The 25,927-nt window shown below is 38.7% G+C and overlaps 1 protein-coding gene across 1 annotated transcript in view; it reads right to left on the bottom strand.

Annotated features, from left to right (window-relative positions):
- The window catches only part of LOC126455755 (leucine-rich repeat and calponin homology domain-containing protein-like), a gene marked incomplete at its 5' end in the record, with an annotated part of 460,007 nt that overhangs the window by 31,237 nt on the left and 402,843 nt on the right, over positions 1 to 25,927 (bottom strand). The window contains 3 exons of the mRNA XM_050091521.1: positions 5,665 to 5,742; positions 9,711 to 9,848; positions 13,195 to 13,740. Coding sequence (XP_049947478.1) covers positions 5,665 to 5,742; positions 9,711 to 9,848; positions 13,195 to 13,740 — 762 coding nt within the window. The remainder of the gene's footprint in view (positions 1 to 5,664; positions 5,743 to 9,710; positions 9,849 to 13,194; positions 13,741 to 25,927) is intronic.

The following is a 25,927-nucleotide window of genomic DNA, read 5'->3' as shown; positions in this document are numbered from 1 at the left end:
ACACAGAGACGCCTTTTGAGTCAATAAATCTATCATAACAAAACCAGAATATTCACAGTTCACATTACATAATTTAACAAACAGAGTTACAACAATCACACTGAAATGAAAAAAGATTAAAATATATAATACAAATGTCAGTAAAATAGTAAGTACATAAAACTGTTTGATATTCTAATTAATACTTTCTTGTTCCCATAATATGTCTTAATTTTTGCAGTCCATTAAGCATAAAGGAATGTCAGCATCAGTACACATAGATCAATAATAGAAATCTTAACAACGCCATGTGAATGTTACATTAACATTACCACACAGCATGAACTGAAACAAAGGAAATGTTGCATAGCTGTCTACTCACTCTATAGGAGCTCTTCATGGTACTTACTTACTAATTAGGAATTATTACACTGAAAGCAAGCAAAGTAGTGCATCACATTTTAAACTTTAAGCTTACAATTATAAGCATTTATTTAACCACAAGTTACTGCATCAAGCCATAACATTGTAACAAATATTTTACTTTGAAACAAACAGCTAATTGTTGAAAATGCAACAAATTTAATGAAATAACGTTCACTATATGCGAAAATGCATCTGCATTAACTCCAAAAATTTAACACCTCTAATCAAAAATATTTCCTGTGGTCTTCCCACATCATCATGGAAGCCTGGCCTAAATATGTCTTACTTTTCAAAAAATTTCACATATGCCTTGATGCAGATAAGCAGTTCTGCAGACATAGCAATGAAAATATTTTGTACATTATTTGTACATAAATAAATATCTAGAATTATTCGAAAATAAATAATTTTTACAAATATACAAAAATTTGTACAGATAATAACTGCCATATTCCACAGAGAAACAATTTGCAGTTAAAGTCTTTTCAAACAAATTATTTCAGTTGTTGACAGCAACTTCATTATTCAGGTGGTGGGAAGAAATACAGAAGCACCAGAGTCCCAAGAAAGAAACACAGGCAGAACACTGATAAGAGAGAGTCACGCTGAACATTCATGCTCACGGTATGTGGACTTCCACGGGCAATTAGGCTCTCTATTGTGTGCAACACTGCGTCAACTCTGAAACGCCCAACAATGTCCTCAACAGAGCACACGTCCTCCTGCAACATTGTGCAGGGCAAAAGATTAAACCACGCCCTTCCCTACTCAGTGGTTATTTGAGAGAGCAAAAATAATTACTTATAACAACATGTTTCTTATAATACCTACAGCAATTTTGCCCCTGTAAAAGAACAGTATCTTTTCTATTTTAAAAATATACAACACTAATCCCAACCAGCAATGACAGTTCACAATTTTTTTTTTTTTTTTTTTAATTTTTTTTGCCACAGCACCAATTGTGGCTTGTCAAGGAAGACCAACATAAAAAGATAAAAAGACATTAAGAAATCTGATTTTCTTGTAGTTTGTTTTTAATGCCAATAGTGTTCAAAATAAAACTACAGTCAAATAAAGACAGGGAAAAACTAACGAAGTGGCACCAAACATAAAGTATATGACCCCAGCAACTTTTGGAATGAGATATTCATTATGCAGGTAAGAGGGAGATGTAGCACAAAGAAAAAAATTAAAAAGCTTCCTCTATACTCCAGATTAAGAGAGAAAAGCAAGACATCTCACTCAATCTTTTCTAACTTATTATTACTAACCCGAGGTCTCGCGTTAATTTTTTTCCCTTATCATCCCAACCATCTTCAATATTTAGCTTCTGACAACCAATATTTAAGTCATATTTTCTGACAGCTAGTATTTATGTCATATTTTCTGCAGGTGTGGTGTGTGCATGGGAGAATGTGTGTCAGCCTCAAGTAAAAAGTAAAGTTTATTTTTTATTTTCTTTCCCTGCGTGAGTGATGTATGCATGTTATGAGAACCCAATTATAAAACAACTATGATATTTGGAAATGGTGTAGCTGGCCAAGCTGAGAAATGTCAAAATAAACCAAATCGTGCAGTGCTTCAGTGAGAGAAATATACTAGTATCCAGCTGTAACGTGTTCTTGTCAACAATACAAAAGTTAATTCCTCCTACTTTCCAGTACAAAAGAGGAGTAAAGAAATAACAAAGGATGACAGCTAAAAAACTGAATTGTCTTCTCCATTCCACCTGTAGCTACACAGTTGTATGTAAAATCTAGCACAATGACATAAGGGCAAATCTCGTAATTTAGAGAGAATTTTTTCTTGGTTACAAGAGAAATTAAAGTAAGTTATAGCCCAAAATTTGGATAGCAGCTTCAGCTTTTTTATATAATTTAGTTAATAGATAAAAGGAGAATGAAATATAAAAGTTTAACTGTGATACCATGAGATTATTAAATTCCACAAGCCTCAGTTGTCATTAAACTGAACAATATTTTCCACATACTTTTAATTATGCAATGTTTTGTTAATGAACACAGTGTGTATAATTATTCTGGATAGTGCCCATTCCAGAACATCAACAAGTGGGAAGCATCAAATAAAAAACAAAACTGAATTAGTAAAGGAAAATTATGTAAACTGTTATTGCTTCTTATTGGGACTTTGTGCTCTATATTCCTTCCCTTAGTGATAGTAATATCTGCAAATGGGCAAGCTGCAAACAAGATACAACACAACAGAGATATTATTTAGCAAAAAGAAAATGCAGTGTTATAGCAAAGAAATTATATTTTGAATAATGAAAAAGCTATTGTGTCCATGATGTAGAAACAAACTGTTTAGCAACAAAGTCATTTTAATGGTGTAGAAGATGAGTATAATTTCTGCTATTCATCTGATACACTGGACTGATACGATATTTCAGTGGCCAGGTATTTCATCAAAGCATACCACCTTCAAGCATTCACTCCAGCAAAGCCGTGATAAATTTTATGTCTTAAATATAACATAGATAAGCTGCATGAAGCTTTCCCTGATTAACAAATGTCACTGAAGCTGTTGAGCGCTGCATTAGATAGCATTGCTAAAGCATCAAAATATTTTTATCAGCTCTGGGGAACAATATTTACCATTTGTGTAACCCCCCTATGAGAGTACTAAATTACATGGAAAATTGTGTGTGCTATTGTTAAGTAATGGTGTATAATACTAGCACCTGAATATACCATGTTCTGTTGAAAGGGCATGGAAATGGGCAGTCTGTTGGAATCCCAAAACCAGCCACTCAACAGAATCCACTGCATGCTGGTGCAATTGCCAGAGATGTTGCCGAGCGGTCTAAGGCACTGCAGTCATGGACTGTGTGGCTGGTCCCGGCGGAGGTTCGAGTCCTCCCTCGGGCATGGGTGTGTGTGTTCGTACTTAGGATAATTTAGGTTAAGTAGTGTGTAAGCTTAGGGACTGATGACCTTAGCAGTTAAGTCCTATAAGATTTCACACACATCTGAACATCAGAGGTGTTGATTAGCACCTATGCACCAGAAGTTCCCACCTGTGGACTTCCACAAATGGACAACAAACACCATCACTGAAACGTCTGAATACTTCAACCAAGAACATGCTCAGATGATATATTCAAATGTTTTCAATGTACCATTCAAGACAGCGCCCAAAAGCCTTAGCAACACTAGCCTGAATCATCAAAATAATAATGAATGCAGTTGTTCAAATAAAAATTAAGCAAAAAGGTTGCAGTGCTCGCATCATTACAGTAAATGGTAAATGTATATGTATATCAGAGAGGGTGAGGTCTATCTATAGCTCTCAGAGATTTGAAGCAGTGTCCTGAAAAGCAGTTGCAGTGTTGATACATGTTATTTACATAACACACAGGGTAAATTACATTTTATTTAATGAATAAATGAATCATTTAGAAAAGACAGTAATAGAACTGATCACATATCAAAGTAAATCATTTCAGATAGTCTGGAAAGTTTGATTTGGAGCATGTAAGCTGACAATTATTTTTTTCTGCTCCTGTTAATGCTGATTGTTACCTTCTCCATTATGAGACATGTACTGACATATTAACCACTATTTTTTTGTTCAATATTATTTGAAATGGTGCTGAAGAATGGGTTATAAATACTAACCAAAGTTATAATGCACAAAGAGATGGCAACTACTAGAACAAAACTGAGAAACACACATTTCTGTAACAAGTTAATCAATCAATTCTTAAGAGGGTGATGTGTCAGTGATGGTCTGGCAGCTAAAATATGAGAAGGCAAGAAGCTGCTACACAGAGACAAGCATCAAGGATTGTTTCCTGAAGGATCAAGATAACTCGCAGATAGGAAGTTTACTTGACTGAAACAGTACTGATAGACTAGTAGGCAATTCCATACTGATACTTAAAAATTCCCTCAAAACCATTACAGTTAAATAAGAGGGATTTATGCAAATATGGCAAGTTTCTCTTAAACAATAAGGTCCTCTTTGCACCAGCATCCATACAAATATGATTCTCACCATGTTATTCACTGACCTACTTGGCCTTTGGAAGCAGCTGTAGTGTAAGAAGAGTGGTAATAGCAATGTTGACTGTAAATGTTTTGAAAAAATGTGGTCAAAATTATAAAGAATGCAGAATGACAAAGGTGATAGCAAGTGAGCAATGAATAGGTTGTAATGATTAACAGAAGTAGGAAATCACTGGCAAACAATATCACGAAATTAGAAAAGAAGCAAAAATTAAAAATGAAACAAGGCTCCAAGGACTGAATAAAATAAACTATGAAAGACAGGAAGCATAAAAGATATCATTGAGATAGAAGTGAGAAGTAGAAGCATTTCGTTTCAGTTGAGTGTGAAGTTAGTTTAAAATAAGAACATGATAAGAGGCAGCTTCCAAAATGGAATCCAAAAAGCTATTTTCGTAAACAAGTGATACAAATGATTCTACTTGTGAAACAATAAGCACTTTATGGTACATACAGCATTTTAGTAATCTAGTCTTTGAAATGCGAACATTTTACATGAAAATTTTCCATGACTATTAGTATAAATGTAACTAAAAATATATGGTGAATTACTGTAACCAGCCAAATTTATTTTATTCTTCCCACCACGCATTTTGGAGGATTAAGATCCATCAGATGGATTTATGTCATTTAATCAGGCATTGACAATTTTTATGTATTACTTTTGTGTAACCTGGGATACTGTTTCTCACTGGGCACAGGATGATTTTCCATTCATATGTCTGTCACACCTACTTTTTCTCAATCTACAGCTTCATCTTCTCTATTACTTTGCATTAATTTAATGTGATTATAACCAACAATTCTCTTGTGCTGAATCTAGTCAACAAAACACTGTTTCAGTAGATCAGGCTGCCTTTTATATAATGCTACAGTTTGCTTATAATCACAATGTAACTGCCACAAGAGAAACCAGTTAAGTTATCGAGACAGTCACTATGGTAATTTGACCTGGTGGAAAACAAGATAAATTGCAGTAAAACAAATTTAAATGATTTTTTCTGCTAGTGGCATGTCCATTGAATGACGGATGAATGTCTAGTGGTGTGTGTGTGTGTGTGTGTGTGTGTGTGTGTGTGTGTGTGTGTGTTTAGTGATTTAGGGAGAGAATTAGAGTGACGTGATAAAACAAGCACACAACTTTATACATACATACACACATACATACACACATGCACATGATATACATACAAACGAACAGCTTTGAAATGCAGTCATTGAAAGTAATTACCTCATCAACACCAATTCGGCGACAAGCTTCCAAGAAATTATCCACATTTCTCCTACATCTTGCCATTGTCAGCTTCGGCTGAAAAAATATTTGATAAAATCAGATTAAATAAAGCCACGATAATTCAAATGTAAGTTCAAACAAATAACTAGTCAGTAGCCACTTTCATTATGAAACAAAAAATTACAATATTTCACTCACTTGAGTGACAATTTACATCACTTGAGTAACAATTTACATGATGGTCATTTCATCAATATCTTAAATAAAGTCTAACTGCAGAAGCTTTAAATAGTCTGATAAATCTATGCTCCTAGAACAAGAAATACAAATGTGTTTATTAATGGGAGCCTTCAAATAATTTCTATAACACATGGAAATCAATCACTGAACTCTTGATGAGCTTTTGAGATAAATGACTTTGTCCTTAATAAGTTACTTCTGCTGCTTGACTAACATTATTCACTGACGGAAATTACAGGATGGAATACAATATCATATGAGAATAGATCAGGCACTCAGATGGGATAACAAACTGAGGTGGCATCACCACATGGATAAGATTATCAAAAACCTCACTTATGCCTCCTTTGCACTTGGAAATCTCTTTCACTGTGTTGCCCTGCAGATGTGAATGTCAGCATACTTTACCCATTTTCATTCAACATTGTCCTAAGGCCTAACCCTGTGGGGCAATGCAAGTAAGGTGAAACATGTATTGTGCAGCCTATATGAAAGTATTTATTATTTAAAGTTTATAATTGAAAATCCTTTAGATATGTTTATATTTTGTTTCCCTCAATAGGGATTTTTGTACTGTGACACAAAAATGTAACATGTGGCCAGCAGACAGATAGAAACTAAAATGCCGAGATATCCAAAAAAAATAAAGTAGAAGATAATTCATACATGTTAATAGTAGCTGAGCCCAGTGGCTGTACATCAAATTATATGAAGAAGTATTGTAATGTCCATATTACACAAGTTTTTTTTCCAGCATATACAGCTGATGTTGATGTGAGGAATCAGTGCCCTCTTTCAGAGTAGACACTTCCTAACATATAGGGTGTATCGTCATTAACCTTTTAAGTGGGCATCACAAGTATATCCATCCGTATTCTGTTGATTTACAGTGGGTCGGACAGATATATCCATCTGCTGCATTCTGTGGCTATTAGCTAATGGGAATGATGAGTTATCAGCCTGCCACTGAAAACCATGCTATTAGTTGAGCTCTGTCCATTATACAGTGACTCTCTTCAGGCAATACAGCATGTTTTGGGCTGGTTACAACATTTTCCACTCAGTACGCATCGACAGTATGCGTCCAGTGAACCAGCCACAAAAGTGCACCTTTTTGACCTGTGCTTACCAACACATCAGTGAGTGATCTTTTGCAATGGCAAAAAGACATATTTATCAGATTCAGAGACACAGCAACTGCTTTTAGAAAGTGACCATAATTTCAGTGATAATTCTGAAAGTTTTCAAGACACAGATGCTGAGGCTAGTGAAAGTGACTTCAATTCAGAAACATCTACTGTAGCAGGTAGTACTTAAGGCATTTTTGCATGCTAGTGTAGTTCGTTGATCAATATTTGTTCAGTGGTAGTAGTGATACAGTTATGTCTCTCAAACAATATGATATGATGAGTTTTTGTGTGTTTTGTTTGACGATTTGTGCAAAATAATAGCTGAACAGACGAATTTATATGCACAACAGTTTATAGCTTCTCATCACAATTCAGCAGCACACTCGAGAGTCTGCAGCTGGCAGGATACTACTAGGGATGAGGTAAAAACTACTATTGAAATGCCCTTAATTCAAGAAATTCTTCACAAAACCAGAACACAAGACGTACTTTTCTAAGGGAGAATCAACTGACATACTTTTCTTCAGGAAACTGATGAGTGAGAACAGTTTCATCTTTTAGTGAAATTCCTCCATTTCGCTGACAATACCTCGTATAATCCCCTATGCACAATCAGCAGAAAACTTTTCAAAATTCAGCCAATTATGGAGCACCTGCGGCATAAATTCAGATCAGCATACATGCAAAAAGAAATATCATCACTGACAAATCATTGTTGCTCTGAAAAGGACAGCTTGGACGGAGGCAATTTATTCCACCAGAGCACAGCCAATTATGCATCATATTTTATGAACTTTGTGAAAGCGGCTCCATGTATGTATGGGACTTATTGTTTACACTGGAAAGGACACCAATTATGATAGCCACTAACCAGGAGAAACAATAGCCTCTCAGATTGTTTTGGAGCTTGCACATGATCTATTTGGGAAAGGTCACTGCGTTTATCTTATCAACTGGTACACCAGTCCAGATTTGGTGGACAAACTGACCAGCAATGACACCGACATTGGTGGAACAAAGTGGCAAGGCAGAAAGGGGTTCCTCGACTTTATAAGAAAGGAAAAACAGAAGAAAGGAAAGTACATAACGTACAAGCAGATGGTAACGAAATGAAAGGACAAAAAGACATGTTGTTGTGGTCAGCATCTTCCGTGATGATACATTTTTAAGTGTAAACTCGAAGAACGAAGTTGATTACAAGAAAAATACTGGAGGTACGGATAGGTATGATTCTCAGTTGCACAGCTACCAGATGGCCAGGAGCAAGTTGAAAAAATATTATCAGAACCTTTCCCACTTTTTGTTGAACATTGCATGCTTCAAATGCATATGTTCTATACAAGAAGTGTAGTGGTGAACAAAGTAGAATGATTAGTTGGCCATATCTCCATCACAATAAGGGACAACAGTAGGACACCCATCTAGAACACCAAAAGCAACAAGCTTTACAGTCAGGCATTTTCCAGACCTTCTGCTACCCATTACGGAGAAAAGATCAACAAGGAGGTGTGTAGCGTGCATGAAAAAAGGGCTTCACAATGAGAAGTTTTCTGATGTGCAGCACCTTGCTTTAAAATGTTTCACACTGAAACAACTTGTAATATCAAAAAACAAATTTTCATTAACTTCTGCAATATATTTTATTCATTTCCACCCAGTATCAGTTTAAATTCAAAAATGAAAACAGGAAGGAAAACTTTGATGTGTGAGAAAAGTATACAGCACCATCATGCCAGGAGGCACTGGCGCATATTACCCACTGAGGAAGAGGCGAACACATGCAAACTACCCACTTAACAAGTTAATAATAAAAACTGACGTGAGTGAAAATGTATGATAATAGAAATAAAACATTCAAGTAAACATATGTCCCCAAACAAAATTGTTAATGTGTCGTTGCAAGCCACCTCTGGCTTCAGTAAGAAATATTTTCCCAGATACTACAAATGTATTTGAAATGTGATTTTTTTTTTTTTACTTCCACCATCTAATTGAGTCTCATTTATTTAAATTAAAAGTAAGTTAATGCAGATGGTAGGCTAAACATCCCTGCAATGCTTTAATGCAGTATTAACTGCATGCTGCTTTATTCACTATGACATTGATTAAACATCAAGGTGTAATACTGCAAAACAACTTGATATGGAGTGGGTACCTAAGTGCAGCTGTAGGAGCAGATGACAGCCAAATATGGTTTATTGTGAGAGTTATGGGAATGTGCAGCACACTTGTAAAGGAGAGGACATAAAGAATGCTTGTGCATCCCATTTTTGAATACTGCTCAAGTGTTTGTCATCTCTGCTACGTCAGATCAAAGGCAGACACTGAAGCAATTCAGATGCATGCTGCTAGATTTGTTATCAGTCAATCCAGTCACACCTGCAGAATGATTCTACTGCTCCTAAAATTCATTTCATGTAATGATTACAAAATTCATTTCATGTAATGATTAGAAGACAAAAAGTGTAGATTAGGGCTCAAAATAGGCATACAGGCTGTTACTCATCCCTTGCTTTATTTAAAAGTGCAACAGGAAACAGAATAACTGGCAATAGTACAGAGTACTCTCTGTCATGCATTGTACAGTAGAGTATGTAGATGTAGGTTTATTGAATGATCCTACATTTACACTTCAACTGAATATTTTAAACAGGAATCATACAAGAAACTCACCACAGCAGGAGAAGGCACATGAATACTGGCAACAGATCGGGGCCTGACATGGTTTGCTAAATGACACAGCACCACACCATCTGACAGTGCAGAAGCCATGTCTTCTGGAAGTGACATTTTAAGTCTCGTCTCGATATGCTGAAATATTCATAAATTGAAATTATTACACAGATATTCCCATTACAAAGTAGAAGTATTAGTTTCTCAAATTATCACATTTCTGTCACTGGGAAGCATGACGACATAATAAAGCTACTTTATTTACTTAAGGCAGTCTGTAATTTACATTTGCTTGTAATTTCTCTAAATATTTGTTATACAAGGACAGTCTCAATTTATAATCACATTTTTTTTATAAATAAGATGATGACAAAATTAAAATCAGTATCAACAAGAATACAGAAAAGTGTGCTTTTCATGTAGCTATCTAAAAATAGTAGTCTACAAAGCACTGTCTCTGTAGAATATGAACAAACTTGTCATTAGCAGGAATCTAACATAACATATATATCTTACTACTGTATCCTATGAATATAATAGAGGGAAACATTCCACGTGGGAAAAATATATATATATAAAAAAAACAAAGATGCTGTAACTTACCAAACGAGAAAGCGTTGGTAGACAGACACAATAAAAAACACACAAACACACACACAAATTTCAAGCTTTCGCAACCCAAGGTTGCTTCATCAGGAAAGAGGGAAGGAGAGGGAAAGACGAAAGGATGTGGGTTTTAAGGGAGATGGTAAGGAGTCATTCCAATCCCGGGAGCAGAAAGACTTACCTTATGGGGAAAAAAGGACAGGTACGTACACACACACACACACACACACACACACACACACAAACACACACACACACACACACACACACACACACACATATCCATCCGCACATATACAGACATATGTAAATGCCATATTGGCATTTACATATGTCTGCCTGTGTCTGTATATGCGTGTATGTGTGGATAGGTGTGTGTGTGTGTGTGTGTGTGTGTGTGTGTGTGTGTGTGTGTGTGTACCTGTCCTTTTTTCCCCATAAGGTAAGTCTTTCTGCTCCCGGGATTGGAATGACTCCTTACCATCTCCTTTAAAACCCACATCCTTTCGTCTTTCCCTCTCCTTCCCTCTTTCCTGATGAAGCAACCTTGGGTTGCGAAAGCTTGAAATTTGTGTGTGTGTGTGTTTGTCTGTTTCTTATTGTGTCTATCTACCAGCGCTTTCTCGTTTGGTAAATTACAGCATCTTTGTTTTTTACTACTGTATCCTCTAACACTGCCAAAAATTAGAAAACTTCTCACAGTTACATAATCTCTACAGTGTGACAAAATATCCGTTGTTTTACTTGTAGTTGTGTAATAATGTGTTCATTTCTCAAGTAGAGAACTGTTTCAACTATGCAAGTAGATTTACATGATAGGTAACAAAATTTTCAAACTTTTATGCACATTATAATCAAAGGAAAGAAAGACTATTGTAATAGTCATTACTCAGTAAATATTCATGAGATTAATCAAAAAAATTAGCTTGGTATATTGCATTACAACTATTAAATCTTGCAACACAATATGTTTAACATTAACCTGGTTTTAATATAGATTTCCATTTTTAAACCCTAGTGCACTAATGCTCATTTTTCATTAAGAAACATAGAATGTAAGGAGTAAAGTCTTATTGGGTCTCTCTCAGAGGAGGATGGAAGAGAGGGCGCAAAGAATATTACACAGATAAAAACCTACTAATATTCTGAATAAATTTCCCAGTCATTAGGTCAAATGATGTAACTTATTCTAAAATGATGTTTAAAATAAGACAAACTGTTAAGTAACATGAAAATCATCATTTTTAGAGGATACCCTTCTGAAACTACTTATTCCAACCATAATTATATTTTTATTTAATTTATTAAATGTTCAAATCTCCTAATACAGTTTCAATTTACTGTTTCCACTCAAGATTCTGTTATTTATCTTTTCTTATATTTTCTCTGAATCTTTGGTGAAACAAGGTGCAAAATAAGGGCTGTTGTGTAAAGAGTGATACATAACACTTCGCAAAAATATCTATGATAAAATGTTTTATCTATAGTCAACATCACTGTCATTGATTTTTATATGTTGGCAACTACTGTGGTGTGCTTCAGTGCACAAGTCCTAATATTTTTACATTCAAAGGTGACTATTACATCCTTTCGTGACTTAAGAACTCCTTCAGACCAGCCTTTACAATGCTTTGATATATTTACCTTTCTTTCTTCTACTTCAGCTATCTCCCCTCCTTTCTTAAGAACAATACTAGCACCAATTTTACGAACGGAGCTTCTTTTCTCTAAATTTTAGTAAATACTGAGTGACCAAAAAAATCCATGAACACCCAAATAATCAATAATGCAGTGTATTACCATACTACGCAAATACTTCATAATGAGAACATACAAATAACAATGAAATACAGAAATGATCCAAAAAGGAAAATTTCATCCAAGACCAATTGGTTCTTATTACATATTGTGGAACACGCACAATCTGATGCCAAGCAGAGAGCAATGAATTCATTCATGGAATGACACACATTTAAGTGATACAGCACGTCTAGCGTATCTATTGTGGGATCCGAATAAAGCTTTCCCAGTTGACAAAAGCTACACTGACATGGCTGTCAAAAAAATTAATTTGTTTTTGAAGTGTAGAATGGGTTACTTGGATCATATAACTATGCAGGCTGTAGTTATGGCAAACTACAGCAAGGAAGCAATGGTCACATGTTAAGGAATGTCATCAAACTGGTGGAGTGCTAACTGGAAGAGCTGAGTGGTGACCAGTTTTGACCATTGTGGACCATCTTCATACCAAACAGCAGTCGACATCAGTTGATGGTATCCACAGTTCTTGCTCCGTGCCATTGTCTTCACACATCATCGAGTACAGTTTGAAAATGAATGACACTGGGTCAAAACTGGTCATCCTTTATGAGTAAAAGTCTTTCTGTGTCATTAAAACTGTTCCACTTAACATTTTATCACTACCTAAAGCAGCACTGCTTCTGCACAAATTTTTAAGATGCCACCTCCTAACAGGCGGCAATATGTTCAGCAGACATTTTTTTATAATGAAAATCCTTTGGGTATGCTTGTAAGGAACACGGAAAAGGGGGAATACACTGTATATACTTCTACATAACCATTTTTTGTCATTGGCCACTATTAAAACCCGTACTATTATTTTTTCCTCGTTTATCACAGAGTTTAAGTTCCCACAGAAGTAACACAGTTTCTCCTAAAAATACTTAATTTAAAATTACTAATTTACAACAATACAATTTTTTTTACAATTGCAGCTCCCCTGAATAATATTACAATGAAATTACCACACCATTTCTGTCACAACAAAGCCATAGCCATGCTTTGTTGTGCAATAATTGTAGAACTGTTTTCAATTTCACGAAGAAACCAAAATGAGTTTGATCTACAAGATACTTACACTCCTCAGCTGGTCAATGAGTTCTGCCTCTTCACGAGCCTTGTCAAATTCCCGCCTCATAGTAAAACTGAGTTTCTCTGGTGCCACATCCCTGTTCCACGGGACTGTCCGACTTGTACCTATTTTTGGTGACCTGGGGCTTCCACTGCCATTTCCTGTTGGTGCTGATCTGTTATGATGGTTCGTAGAAACAGGAACTATGTTGCCAACATACCCTAAAGATGTAGTAACCAACCTAGGACTGCCTGGTGATGCTGAAGAAGGAACTTGGGTGATACTGGTTGAAGTCTTGATGGGAGAGTTTGGTTTTATGTAATAAGTGTCCTGTGTATCTTGCACAACACTTTTTCCTCCATAATCACTCCAGGTACCATTTAACACAGTTCCTCCCTGCCCAACACGATTATCCTGAAATGTCACTGTTGCTCCATTCCTGGATGGTGGAACCTTCTGAACTGGCCGCTTATTAACGGAGCTGTCTTGGTTCTTCAGGCTTTCTGTTTTATTATTTGGCAAGTTCCCTTCATTCTTTGTATGATCTTCCTCCTGCATGGATAAAATAAGAAAGAAAAAACATGAAAATATGTTACATATAGGAACATAACTACAGCCAGCCACTAAGTGACAAACTGCAGTCATATGCAGCTGTGTAAAAATATCTATATGGAATAAGCTAAGCCATTTTTGACATCATTCTCTGAAATATCATTTCTCCTAGGATTGTAATGCTTCTAGGTGTACAGGAGAGCATCAAAGGAGTCTGGAAGAAAAAATATATTTATTGCTATATAAAAGCTTTGAAATGTATCTTAAATTATGCCTCGATTTCTGTTCTAATCTCTGTGGCTAAGTATGCAGGAGAGTTTCTGTGGAGTTCTGAAGTTGGGAGAGAGGCACTGACAGGCACCACATTGGAAGATAGGCTTGAATGTGAAAGAATCTGAAAATAAAATAGGAATACCAAGAAAGGTTGGAAAATTTTCTGTTTAGTAAGATTGGCAAGAAACAGAGTTCAGCTTATCTTAGAGATCCAGCACTAACAATGCTGAGTATCAACAGACACAGTTCAAGAGCACTGTAAAATACACATGGAAGTGCTGACCAAAGTTGTGAGGGATGAAAAAGGCCCACTGGGTTCAACAGTCACATTAGAAAGCTGCTACAAAAGCAAAGAGAGCTTCACTACATATTTACAAATGCTCAAAGCCTCACATCAATGAAATATTAACACAGCTGAAATTAGCTTAAGGATTGCAATTCATGAAGGGTTTAATGATTCTGGAAGTGAAATACTGTTTACTAACTTGACAGAAAATCCCAAGAAGTTTTGGTGTTACATTTAATCAGTAAAAGGATAGAAGTAGTCTGTCCAGACACTTTGTGACCATAATAGCATTGAATGGAGGATGACACAAGAGTTCAAAATAATGAAAACATTTTTTCAAAATTATTTCACAGAGAAAGATTGCACTGTAGTGTTAAAATAAGGTACCGTGAGATCAAAAGCAACTTAAATCACTCAACAGGGGATAGTCTGCTGAACCTGACAGGATACCAGTATGATTTTACATACCGTAGGCAAAAGAAGTTGCTCCTCTTCTAGCAGCGATCTATAATAGGTCTCTGAAGGAGTGAGATGTTCCTGATGATTGGAAAAAAGAACAGATTACTCCCATTTTCGAGGAGAGTTGTCAAAATCATGCACAAAACTCTGGGTCCAATCTGTTGTAGAATTTTAGAACATGTTTCATGCTTGCGCATTATGATATTTCTGGAGAACAAAAATCTCTGTAGGGATCAACATAGGTTCTGAAAACAGCAATCATGTGAATTCCAGCTCACTGTCTCCGCCCATGAGATCCTGAAAGCAGTAGATACAGGTGTCTAGACAGATGCCTTGTTCCTTGACTTCAGTAAGGTGTTCAATACAGTTCCACACTGCCACCTAATAATCAAAATATGTGCAAACAACTGGGTGATTTGATTGAAGAGTTTCTAACAAACAGAACACAGCATGTCATTCTCAATGGAGAGAAGTCTCCAGACATACAAGTAACTTTGGCCATACCACAAGAGAGTGTTATGGGCCATTTCTTTTCATAATACACATAAATGACAAAGTAGACAATGCTGTAAGTTCTATGAGGCTTTTCACAGATGATGCTGTTGTATATATAGAAATCTCAAAGCAGAAAACTGTAGCAAAATGCAGGAAGACCTTCTGAGGACCAGTGTATGGTGCAATAGTGGCACTTGACTCTCAACATAAACAAACGTAATACACTGCATATACATAGACAGGAGGACAAATTATTGTATAACTGCACAATTGCAGAACTATCAGTGGAAGCAGTTACTTCCATAAAATATTTAGGAGTATGTGTACAGAGTGATTTAAAGTGGAACAACCACAGAAAACTAATCACAATAAAGGCAGATGCCAGATAGATTCACTGGAAGAGTCCACAGAAAATTTAGTCCACCAATAAAGGATGTAGCTTGCAAAGCCTTAAATACTTGAATACTGCTCATCAGTGAGGGATCTATACCAGGCCAGATAGATTCACTGGAAGAGTCCACAGAAAATTTAGTCCACCAATAAAGGATGTAGCTTGCAAAGCCTTAAATACTTGAATACTGCTCATCAGTGAGGGATCTATACCAGACAGGATTGTAGAGCAAACTGAGAAAATCTCAAGAAAAGCAGCTTGTTTTGTTACAGGTACAGTTAGTAAGCACGAAAGCATCATGGACATAATCAACCAACTAAAGTGGCACACAATGCACGAGAGGCATTCTGCATCACAGTGTAGTATACTGTTAAATTTTTGAGAGTGTACATTTCCTAAAGTGTCAACAAATATTTTGATTTCTCCTACATGTATCCACGAAAAAAAATATCCACCAAAAGACCATGAAGATAAAATAAGAAAGATTCAAGCTCACATGGAGGCTTACCAACAACTGTTTTTCCTGTGAACCATTCACAACTGAAACAGTAAAGGGGGGAAGTGATAGTTGTACACAAAAGTATCCTCCGCCACACATGACAGTATAGCTTGTGGAGCATATATGTAGGTGCAGATGTAAAGTAAAACACAAATTACATGTTTGCGACATTATGTTCCTGCAGCAACACAGAACATAAGCATGAGATGGGTAAGGATTGGGTGGAAGACAGAATGTGACTTCTCAAGGGAATACCTCAAGTAAAGAATGAAAACAATGGGAAATCTAAATCTGAATAGTTGGTGGTTATTTGGATTATCTCTTGCTGAAAATGAGCGTTGTGGCTTAAACACAGAATTAGCTCATCTAGTTTGCACTTTTACATCTTTATCCACTCTACACAAGTCACTGTGAAGTGCACGCCTAAGAATATTTGCCGCAGTATCTCGTATTAGGGTCTCTTTCTTTTTCAATTCATACGGAGTGAGAGAAGAACGATTGGTGAAATGCTTATGTGCTTGTTGTAACTATTCTAACATCGTAGTTTCTGTGGGAGTTATATACAGGCAGTTGTAGTATTTTTGTGGATTGTTCACTTTGTATTGGTTCCTGGAACTTTGTAAGTAGACTTTTGTGTGATAGTTGACATTTATCTTCAAATATACCCTTGGTCTAGGGGTAGCATCTTTGATTCATAATCAAAATGTCTTCAGTCCCCGATTCAAATCCTGCAGCTGCTTAAATTTTGATTAATAATCAGCATTGGTGCCCCAAGACTTCCGGCATAAGAAGTCACCCTCATTCTGCCAACAGCCTTGTCAAAGAGGGAGGAGGAGCGGAGCGAACAGAGGGTCAGGGCACTCTTGTCCTAGGGGTGGGAAACTGCCCCCAAAGGCAGAAGAATCAGCAATGATCAACAGCATGAGGATGCAGAAGCAATGGAAATCACTGCATTAAAGACACGTAACATGTATCCGCAGGACATGTGGCTTGTAACTGAAGAAGTGTCATGATGATCTCTCCATTGGAAAAAGATTCCGGAGTAGTCCCCCATTCGAGTCTCTGTGAGGACTGCCAAGGGGGAGGTTACCATGAGAAAAAGATTGAATAATTAACAAAAGGATAACGTTCTATGAGTCGGGGTGTGGAATGTCAGAAGCTTGAATGTGGTAGCGTTCAAACGGCTCTGAGCACTATGGGACTTAACATCTATGGTCATCAGTCCCCTAGAACTTAGAACTACTTAAACCTAACTAACCTAAGGACAGCACACAACACCCAGCCATCACGAGGCAGAGAAAATCCCTGACCCCTCCGGGAATCGAACCCGGGAACCCGGGCGTGGAAAGCGAGAACGCTACCGCACGACCACGAGATGCGGGCGAATGTGGTAGGGAAACTAGACAATCTGAAAAGGGAAATGCAAAGGCTCAATCTAGATATAGTATGGGTCAGTGAAGTGAAGTGGAAAGAAGACAAGGACGTCTGGTCAGATGAGTATAGGATAATAACAGCAGCAGAAATTGGTATCACAAGAGTAGGATTCGTTATGAATAGGAACGTAAGACAGAGAGTGTGTTACTGCAAACAGTTCAGTGACAGGGTTATTCTTATCAGAATAGACAGCAAACCAACACCGACAATGATCGTACAGGTATACATGCTGACATCACAAGCTGAAGATGAAGAGATGGAGAAAGTGTATGAGGATATTGAAAGGGTAATGCAATATGTAAAGGGATATGAAAATCTAATAGTTTTAGGGGGCTGGAATGCAGTTGAAGGGGAAGGAGCAGAAGAAAAGGTTACAGGAGAATATGGGCTTCGGGCAAGGAATGAGAGAGGAGAAAGACTAATTGAGTTTGGTAATATGTTTCGACTAGTAACAGCAAATACACTGTTCAAGAATCACAAGAGGAGGAGGTATACTTGGAAAAGGCCAGGTGATACAGGAAGATTTTAGTTAGATTACATCATGGTCAGAAAGAGATTCTGAAATCAGATACTGGATTGTAAGGTGTACCCAGGAGCAGATATAGACTCAGATCACAATATAGTAGTGTTGAAGAGGAGGTTGAAGTTTAAGACATTAGTCAGGAAGAATCAATACGCAAAGAAGTGGAATACGGAAGTCCTAACGAATGACAAGATACGCTTGAAGTTCTCTAAGGCTATAGATACAGCAATAAGGAATAGCTCAGTAGGCAGTACAGTTGAAGAGGAATGGACATCTCTAAGAAGGGCGAAACTATGGGTAACATAAGAAATACTTCAAGTGATCAACGAAAGGAGGAAGTACAAAAATGTTCCAGGTAATTCGGGAATAGAGAAGCACAAGTCACTGAGGAATGAAATAAATAGGAAGTGCAGGGAAGCTAAAATGAAATGGCTTTAAGAAAAATTTGAAGACATCCAAGAAGAAATGATTGTCAGAAGGACAGACTCGGCATACAAGAAAGTAAAAAAAAAAAACCTTCTGTGACATTAAAAGTAAGGGTGGTAACATTAAGAGTGCAATGGGAATTTCACTGTTAAATGCAGAGGATAGGGCTGATATGTGGAAAGAATACATTGAAAGCCTCTACGAGGGGGAAAATTTGTCTGGTGGGATAGAAGAAGAAACAGGAGTGGATTTAGAAGAGATAGGGGATCCAGTATTAGAATCAGAATTTTAAAGAGCTTTGGGGGACTTAATATCAAATAAGGCAGAAGGGATAGATAACATTCCATCAGAATTTCTAAAATTGTTGGGGAAGTAGCAACAAAATGACTATTCACGTTGGTGTGTAGAATGTATGTGTCTGGCGACATACCATCTGACTTTCAGAAAAGCATCATCCACACAATTCCGAAGATGGCAAGAGCTGACAAGTGCGAGAATTATCACACAATCAGCATAACATCTCATGCATCCAAGTTGCTAACAAGAATAATGTACAGAAGACTGGAAAAGAAAACTGAGGATGTGCTTGATGACGATCAGTTTGGCTTGAGGAAAGGTAAAGGCATGAGAGAGTCAATTCTGACATTGTAGTTAATAATGAAAGCAAGGCTAAAGACATGTTCATAGGATTCGTTGACCGGAAAAATTGTTCGACAATGTAAAATGGTGCAAGATGTTCGAAATTCTGAAAAAAGTAGGGGTAAGCTATAGGTAGAGACGGATCATATACAATATGTACGACAGCCAAGAGGGAATAATAAGAGTTGATGACCAAGAACAAAGTGCTCATATTAAAAAGAGTGTAAGAGCAAGTATGTAGTCTTTTGACCTTACTGTTCAATCTGTACATTGAGGGAGCAATCATGGAAATAAAAGAAAGGTTCAGGAGTGGAATTAAAACGCAAGGTGAAAGGATATCTATCAACGATATGATTCGCCGATGACATTGGTATCTTGAGTGAAAGTGAAGACAAATTATATGATCTGCTGAATGGAATGAACAATCTAATGAGTACAGAGTATGTACTGAGAGTAAATCGAAGAAATACAAAGGCACTAGAAATGAGAACAGCGAGAAAACATCAGGATTGATGGTCACGAAGTAGATGAAGTTCAGGAATTCTGTTACCTAGGCAGTAAAATTATCCATGATGGATGGAGCAAGGAGAACATCAGAAGAAGACTAGCAATGACAAAAAGGGCATTCCTGGCCGAGAGAAGTCTACTAATATCAAATATTGGTCTTAATTTGAGGAAGAAATTTCTGAGAATGTACGTCTGGAGTACAGCATTGTATGGTAGTGAAACAGGGACTGTGAGAAAACCGGAACAGAAGAGAATCAAAGCATTTGAAATGTGGTGCTACAGACAAATGTTGAAAATTTGGTGGACTGATAAGGTAAGGAATGAGGAGGTTCTGCGCAGAATTGGAGAGGGAAGGAACATGTGGAAAACAGTGATAAGGAGAAGGGACAGGATGATAGGACATGAGGGAATGACTTCCATGGTACTAGAGGGAGCTGTAGAGGGCAAAAACTGTAGATGAAGAGAGAGATTGGAATACATCCAGCAAATAATTGAGGACGAAGGTTGTAAGTGCTACTCTGAGATGAAAAATTTAGCACAAGAGAGTAATTTGTGGTGGACCGCATCCCATCAAACCAGTCAGAAGACTGATGGGAAGGAAAAAAAAATCAAATGCCTGCTAACTCAAGTTTTTCAGTACTTCTTGGCACTCTTCTGTGAGTTGAAGAATCCTGTCACCTTTTGCACTGTCCTTTGTTGTAAGAATTCAATATCTTCAGTTAGACCAACTGCATATGGGTTCTACATCCACTAGAGTAACCTTTGAATTGGGATAGTGTAAACCATCTCCTCTGTAGATGGACTCCATTTTCCCAGTATCCTACCAATGAAACAAAGTCTGCAACCTGTTTTATTTATGACTGAGTTTATGTGATCGTTCCATTTCACATCCCTGCAAATTGTTAAATCAAGCATTTGTAACAACTGACCAATTGTAATTGAGAATATTGCAGACTGTAGTCACAGGAAACTACATTTTTGCATTTTGTGAAGCGGACAACTTTATTTTTCTGAACTTCAAACCACTGTTTATATCTTGGTATGTCCACCCCCAGTAGCTGAGGAGTCAGCGCAACAGAATGTCAATCCTAAGGGCCCGGGTTCGATTCCCGGCTAGATCACGGATTTTCTCCGCTCAGGGACTGTGGGACTTCACACAAGTCGGCGAAGTGGCGTCAAATCAAAAGACTTGCATCTGGCAAACGGTCTACCCGACAGAGACCCTAGTCACACAACATTTACTTACATTTAATCTTGGTATCACTTTGAAATATTAAGAATATCTGAGTGTACTTTGAAGAGTTTTTTTTCCCAGATCATACATAATTATAGATAATGCATCACCTGTAAAAAGACTGAGGCTACCACCAATACTGTCTGCCAGAGCATTAAACAGAAAGGGTTCCAGTACACACACCTGGGACATACATGACGCTATTTTTACTTCTTTTGAAGATTCGCCATCAAAGGAAATATGGTGCATCCTTCATATCAATAAATCTTTAAACCAGTCACAATTTTTGTTTTCTGCCCCCAAAATGATTGCTCTTTTGATATGGTACTGAGACAAATGTTTTATGGTAGTCACAGCTTACTGATCAAGCTGACTGCATTGATCCATGGTTTCCAGGATATCACATAAATGGGGCAATAAGTGTCACTTCAGCTATGTTTTTGGAATCAATGTGTGATGTATGGGCCATTCATCCCACAAACGTATGACCTCTCTTACACCTGTGGCATGCAAGAAGCCAAACCCAGGAGGAGTTACACCAGATGAAGACAGAACTTCAATCATATATGCTGGCTAGACCAGCGAGTGGTAATGTCAGCGCTTGTAGAGGGCACTGGCCCCATGGACCTATTTGCTCATGCGGGCCACAGAGGCACAAATAGTTCATCCAGTATCCCTATGTGGCCTCCTCCTCTCGAGCTCTGGGCGAGGCAGTGACTGAATCTACAGTCCTTCAATCAGAGTCTTGATTGGAACCTTCACCATGTACGATACACTGCTGCCCCAGCCACCACTTATCAATGCAACTGCCAGTGTCTGCCCTTTACCCTCCCCAGGACTTGGCTACTGCTTAGGGGACAACCAGGAACTTGTTACTGGCCATCAATCTTCACAACATTATTTTGTTTTACTTCTGAGTGAATATTAAGCCTTGAATGTTTCATCATTATGGCCTTCATCCTAAATTCAGACCTGTATAAATTCTGTGTTGAACATGAACTTTCATAACCCATTGTAGTACTGAGGTTTTCTCTAACAGAACACCATTCTGGTTTATATTCTTTTCAATAAAAATGTTCTACATAGATTACGTGGGCTGTGTTCTCATTTCACCTCAACTGGTGCAAGACATATTACAACATTGGTTGGAATACATGGGGTCTTTCTAGTTGAGATACCTCATCACATGTAAGTTCAGAATATGTTAGAAGAATCTAAAACACACAAATCTCAATGAAATAGGGAAGTAATTGAACTGGTATAGTACTCCTGCATCTTCCTTTGTGAAGGGAAACTTGAAAATTGATTGGTTTGGTTTTGTTGTGCTTTAGGGTGCAAAAACAACTGGGGTCATACGTGTCCAACTCAAAACTATAGAACACGAAGACAGAGAGGTGTTAAAAAACGATTATACATCAGTCCCAATTGACATAATAGAAGACAGCTAGAAACAGGCATGTGGAAAAAGGGTTAAAAAAGACACCATACAGACAAAGAGGTCAAAAACTAAAAATTAAATGGCCTTTGCCATACTGCTTTGGCAGATAAAAAGTAAAACGTGGTCAAAAGCCTGCGCAACATTTGCTACAACGGCCGATAACTCAGACTACGAACTCAAATGGGAACATAAAAGGTTAAACAATGGACATTCCGTCAGGAAGTGGCAGACAGTTAAAACTTGGGCACAATGTGTACAAAGTGGTGGGGTAACACAACTTAGCAAATGACGATGGCTAAAAAGGCAGTGACCAATACACAGTTGAGTTAAAATAACCTCCTCCCAGCGGAAGATCTGAGAGGAGGTCATCCAAGCCACTGGGAGAGGCTTAATGAACTGGAGCTTATTCCTGTGAAGGAACGACCACTGGTGATGCCAAAGGGATACCACCTACTCACAGACAGCAACACAGAGATCATCGAAGGGAACATAAGTACTCACAGGCTGAGGTACTAGGACTGCAGCTTGGCAGCAGTGTCAGCAGCCTCATTTCCTGGCATACCGACATGACCAGGAACAAACAGAAACATCATACTGGCTCCACCAAGAGTGAGCAGTTGACAGTTTTCCTGGACCCGCTGCACTAACGAATGGGCAGTTTACAGCACACAAAGACTTTTAGGAGCACTGAGTTAGTCCGAACAGAGGACACAATTGAAAAGCCTATGTTGCTGGATGTAATCCATGGCCTGATACAAGGCGAAAAGCTCGGCTGTAAATACTGAGGAGTGTGTCGAAAGCTAATACTGAAAGACAAAGGCGCCAATGACAAAGGTACACCCGACCCCACAGTCAGTCTGAGAGCCATCAGTGAATACAAAGGTACTATCATGAAGTTCCATGCAGGGGTCATGAAACTGAAGGCGATAGACTGAGGCTGGAGTAGTGTCATTAGGTAGCGAATGACGGCCAAGGTTAACATGGGCCATTTCCTGAAGCCAAGATGGTGAAGGGCTCACACCCACCGGGAAAGGCACAGGTAGTGTTAAGTTAAGCCCCTGTAGCAAATGTCGAAAGTGGGCTTCAGGAGGGAACAGAAAAGAAGGACGAGCCTCATATTCACGATCAAACGAACCATCAAAGAAGGAGGCATACAATGGGTGGCCACGCATGGCAGACAAACGGCATGCATACCTGCTGAGGAGAAAGTCACAACGGTAGAATAGTGATAGTTCAGCAGCTTCAGCATACAGACTCTCAACCGGGCTGGTGTAAAAGGCGTCTGTGGCCAAATGGATGCCAAGATGGTGGATAGTGTTGAGACGGCGTAAGAGGGATGGGCATGAAGACACACAAATAAAGCATCCATAGTCTAATTTTGGACAGACAAGGGACTGGTAAAAATGGAGGATGGTGGTTCGATCGGCACCCCAGGAAGTACCATTAAGGACATGTAGGACAGAGGAACAGTGTACAGCGGGCTGCCAGGTAAGACACATGGGAGGCCCAAGGGAGTTTCCTATCGAGCATGAGCCCCAGGAATTTCACAGTTTCAACGAATGGAAGGGCAACAGGCCCAAGATGTAAAGATGGTGGGAGAAATCACTTGTGTCGCCAGAAATTCATAGACTGTTTTGTCAGTGGAAAAGCGAAAGCCATTGTCAATGCTCCAGTAGTAAAGATGATCAAGACGTCACTGAAGACGCCACTAAGTGAGACAGGTAAGTGGAGAACTGCAATAAATGGCAAAATCATCAACAAAAAGGAAGCCAGAGATGCCTGGTGGGACACAGGCTATGATATGGTCAGTGGCAACAACAAAGAGGACAACACTCAGGACAGAACCCTAAGCCACACCGTTTTCCTGGATAAAGGTGTCCAACAGGGCAGAACCCACATGCACCCTGAAAACTATCTTTTAAAAATGCCTGGAGGAAACAGGGCTAGCGGCCATGGAAGCCCCAAGTGTAAAGAGTACGGAGGATACCAGTTCTCCAGCATGTGTCGTAGGCTTTCTCCAAATCGAAAAACATTGCTACAGTCTGGGATTTCCGCAGAATGCCATTCATGACACAAGTGGACAAAGTAACGAGATGGTCGACTGCAGAATGCCGTGCTCTAAATCGACACTGTGCATTTGTTAGTAAATTGAGAGACTCGAGCCACCATACCAGCTGGGCATGAATCGTATGTTCCATCACCCTGCAAACACCGTTGGTAAGAGAGAAGGAGGACAGTGGCTAAAAGGAAGGTTTTTGTCCTTGCCAAGATGAGGTACGGGCATGACGGTGGCTTCACGCCAACGTCCAGGAAATGTGCCCACTGCCCAGGTGCCATTGTACGTGTTAAGCAGAAAGTGCTTGCCCGCAAGAGAATAGTGCTGCAAAATCTGAAGGTGGATGTGGATGGTGTATGGCCCTAGGGCAGAGGACTGGGATGAACTGAGAGCATGATTGAGCTCCCTCATAGTAAAGGTGGCATTGTAGCACTCACGAATCAGAGAAGAGAAGGGTATTTCCCGAGCCTACTTCACTTGTTTCGAATGGAGGGAAGCAGGGTGATAGTAAGAAGAGCTCGAAACTTCCACAAAATGTTGGCCCAAGGTGTCGGAGACAGCTGATAATAATGGCTGCTGCTTTGAGGCTGGAAATGGGGGAATGGATATTGATCCCAGAAAACCGCCTGAGGTTGGCCTGTACGACAGAGGAAGGGGTGGAATTGTTAAAAGAACTAGTGAATGACAGCCAGCTAGCTCGTTTGTTACCCCAAAGAATGCGACAACATTTTGCACGTATCTGTTTACAATGAATGCAGTTTGCCATCATAGGATGATAGTTAAAACCATGGAGAGCACATCTCCATGTGCGAATTGCATCGCGGCATGCCTCAGACCACCAGGGACAGGAACATGATGCGTTAAAGAGGAAGTGCGAGGAATGGAACGTTCTGTAGCAGTAAGGATAACGTTGGTGACATAGTCCACCTGGTCATCACAACAAGGGAAATCTTGTTCTTCGAAGGTCACCATGTAGGAGTAAAGCTGCCAGTCAGCCTTAGGAAGCCGCCATTTTGGTGTGCATGTGGATGGTGCAGGAGTCAGCAAACGGAGAGCACACGGGAAATGGTTGTTCGAGTAGGTCTCAGAAAGAACAGACCACTCAAGACGATTGGCAAGCTGGGCAGTGCAAAAGGATAGGTCCAAAGGGGAATAGGTGTGCGAAGAGTCGGAAAGGAAAGTGGGTGCTCCCGTGTTAAGGTAGAAGAGGTTAAATTGGTTAAGGTAGTCAACCAAGAGGGGACCTCTCTGACAGATCGTGGGAGAACCCCAAAGGGGATGATGCGCATTAAAGTCACCGAGTAGCAAAAATGGGGGAAGTAGCTGCACAATAAGCTTAAGGAAGTCTGCCCTGGTGACATCGAATGACCAAGGGACATAAATGGTACAGAGGGAAAAAGTCAGGCAGGGAAGGAAAAGGTGAACAGCAACAGCTTGAAGACGGGTGGTCAGGGAGATGGGTTGATTATGGATGACATCCTGTATGAGCAGCATGACACCCCCACGAGATGGAATGCTGACCTCAAG

This window comes from Schistocerca serialis, chromosome 2 (assembly GCF_023864345.2).
Source record: "Schistocerca serialis cubense isolate TAMUIC-IGC-003099 chromosome 2, iqSchSeri2.2, whole genome shotgun sequence".
Lineage (NCBI taxonomy): Eukaryota > Metazoa > Arthropoda > Insecta > Orthoptera > Acrididae > Schistocerca > Schistocerca serialis.
This window is presented reverse-complemented; position numbering and strand designations above follow the sequence as displayed.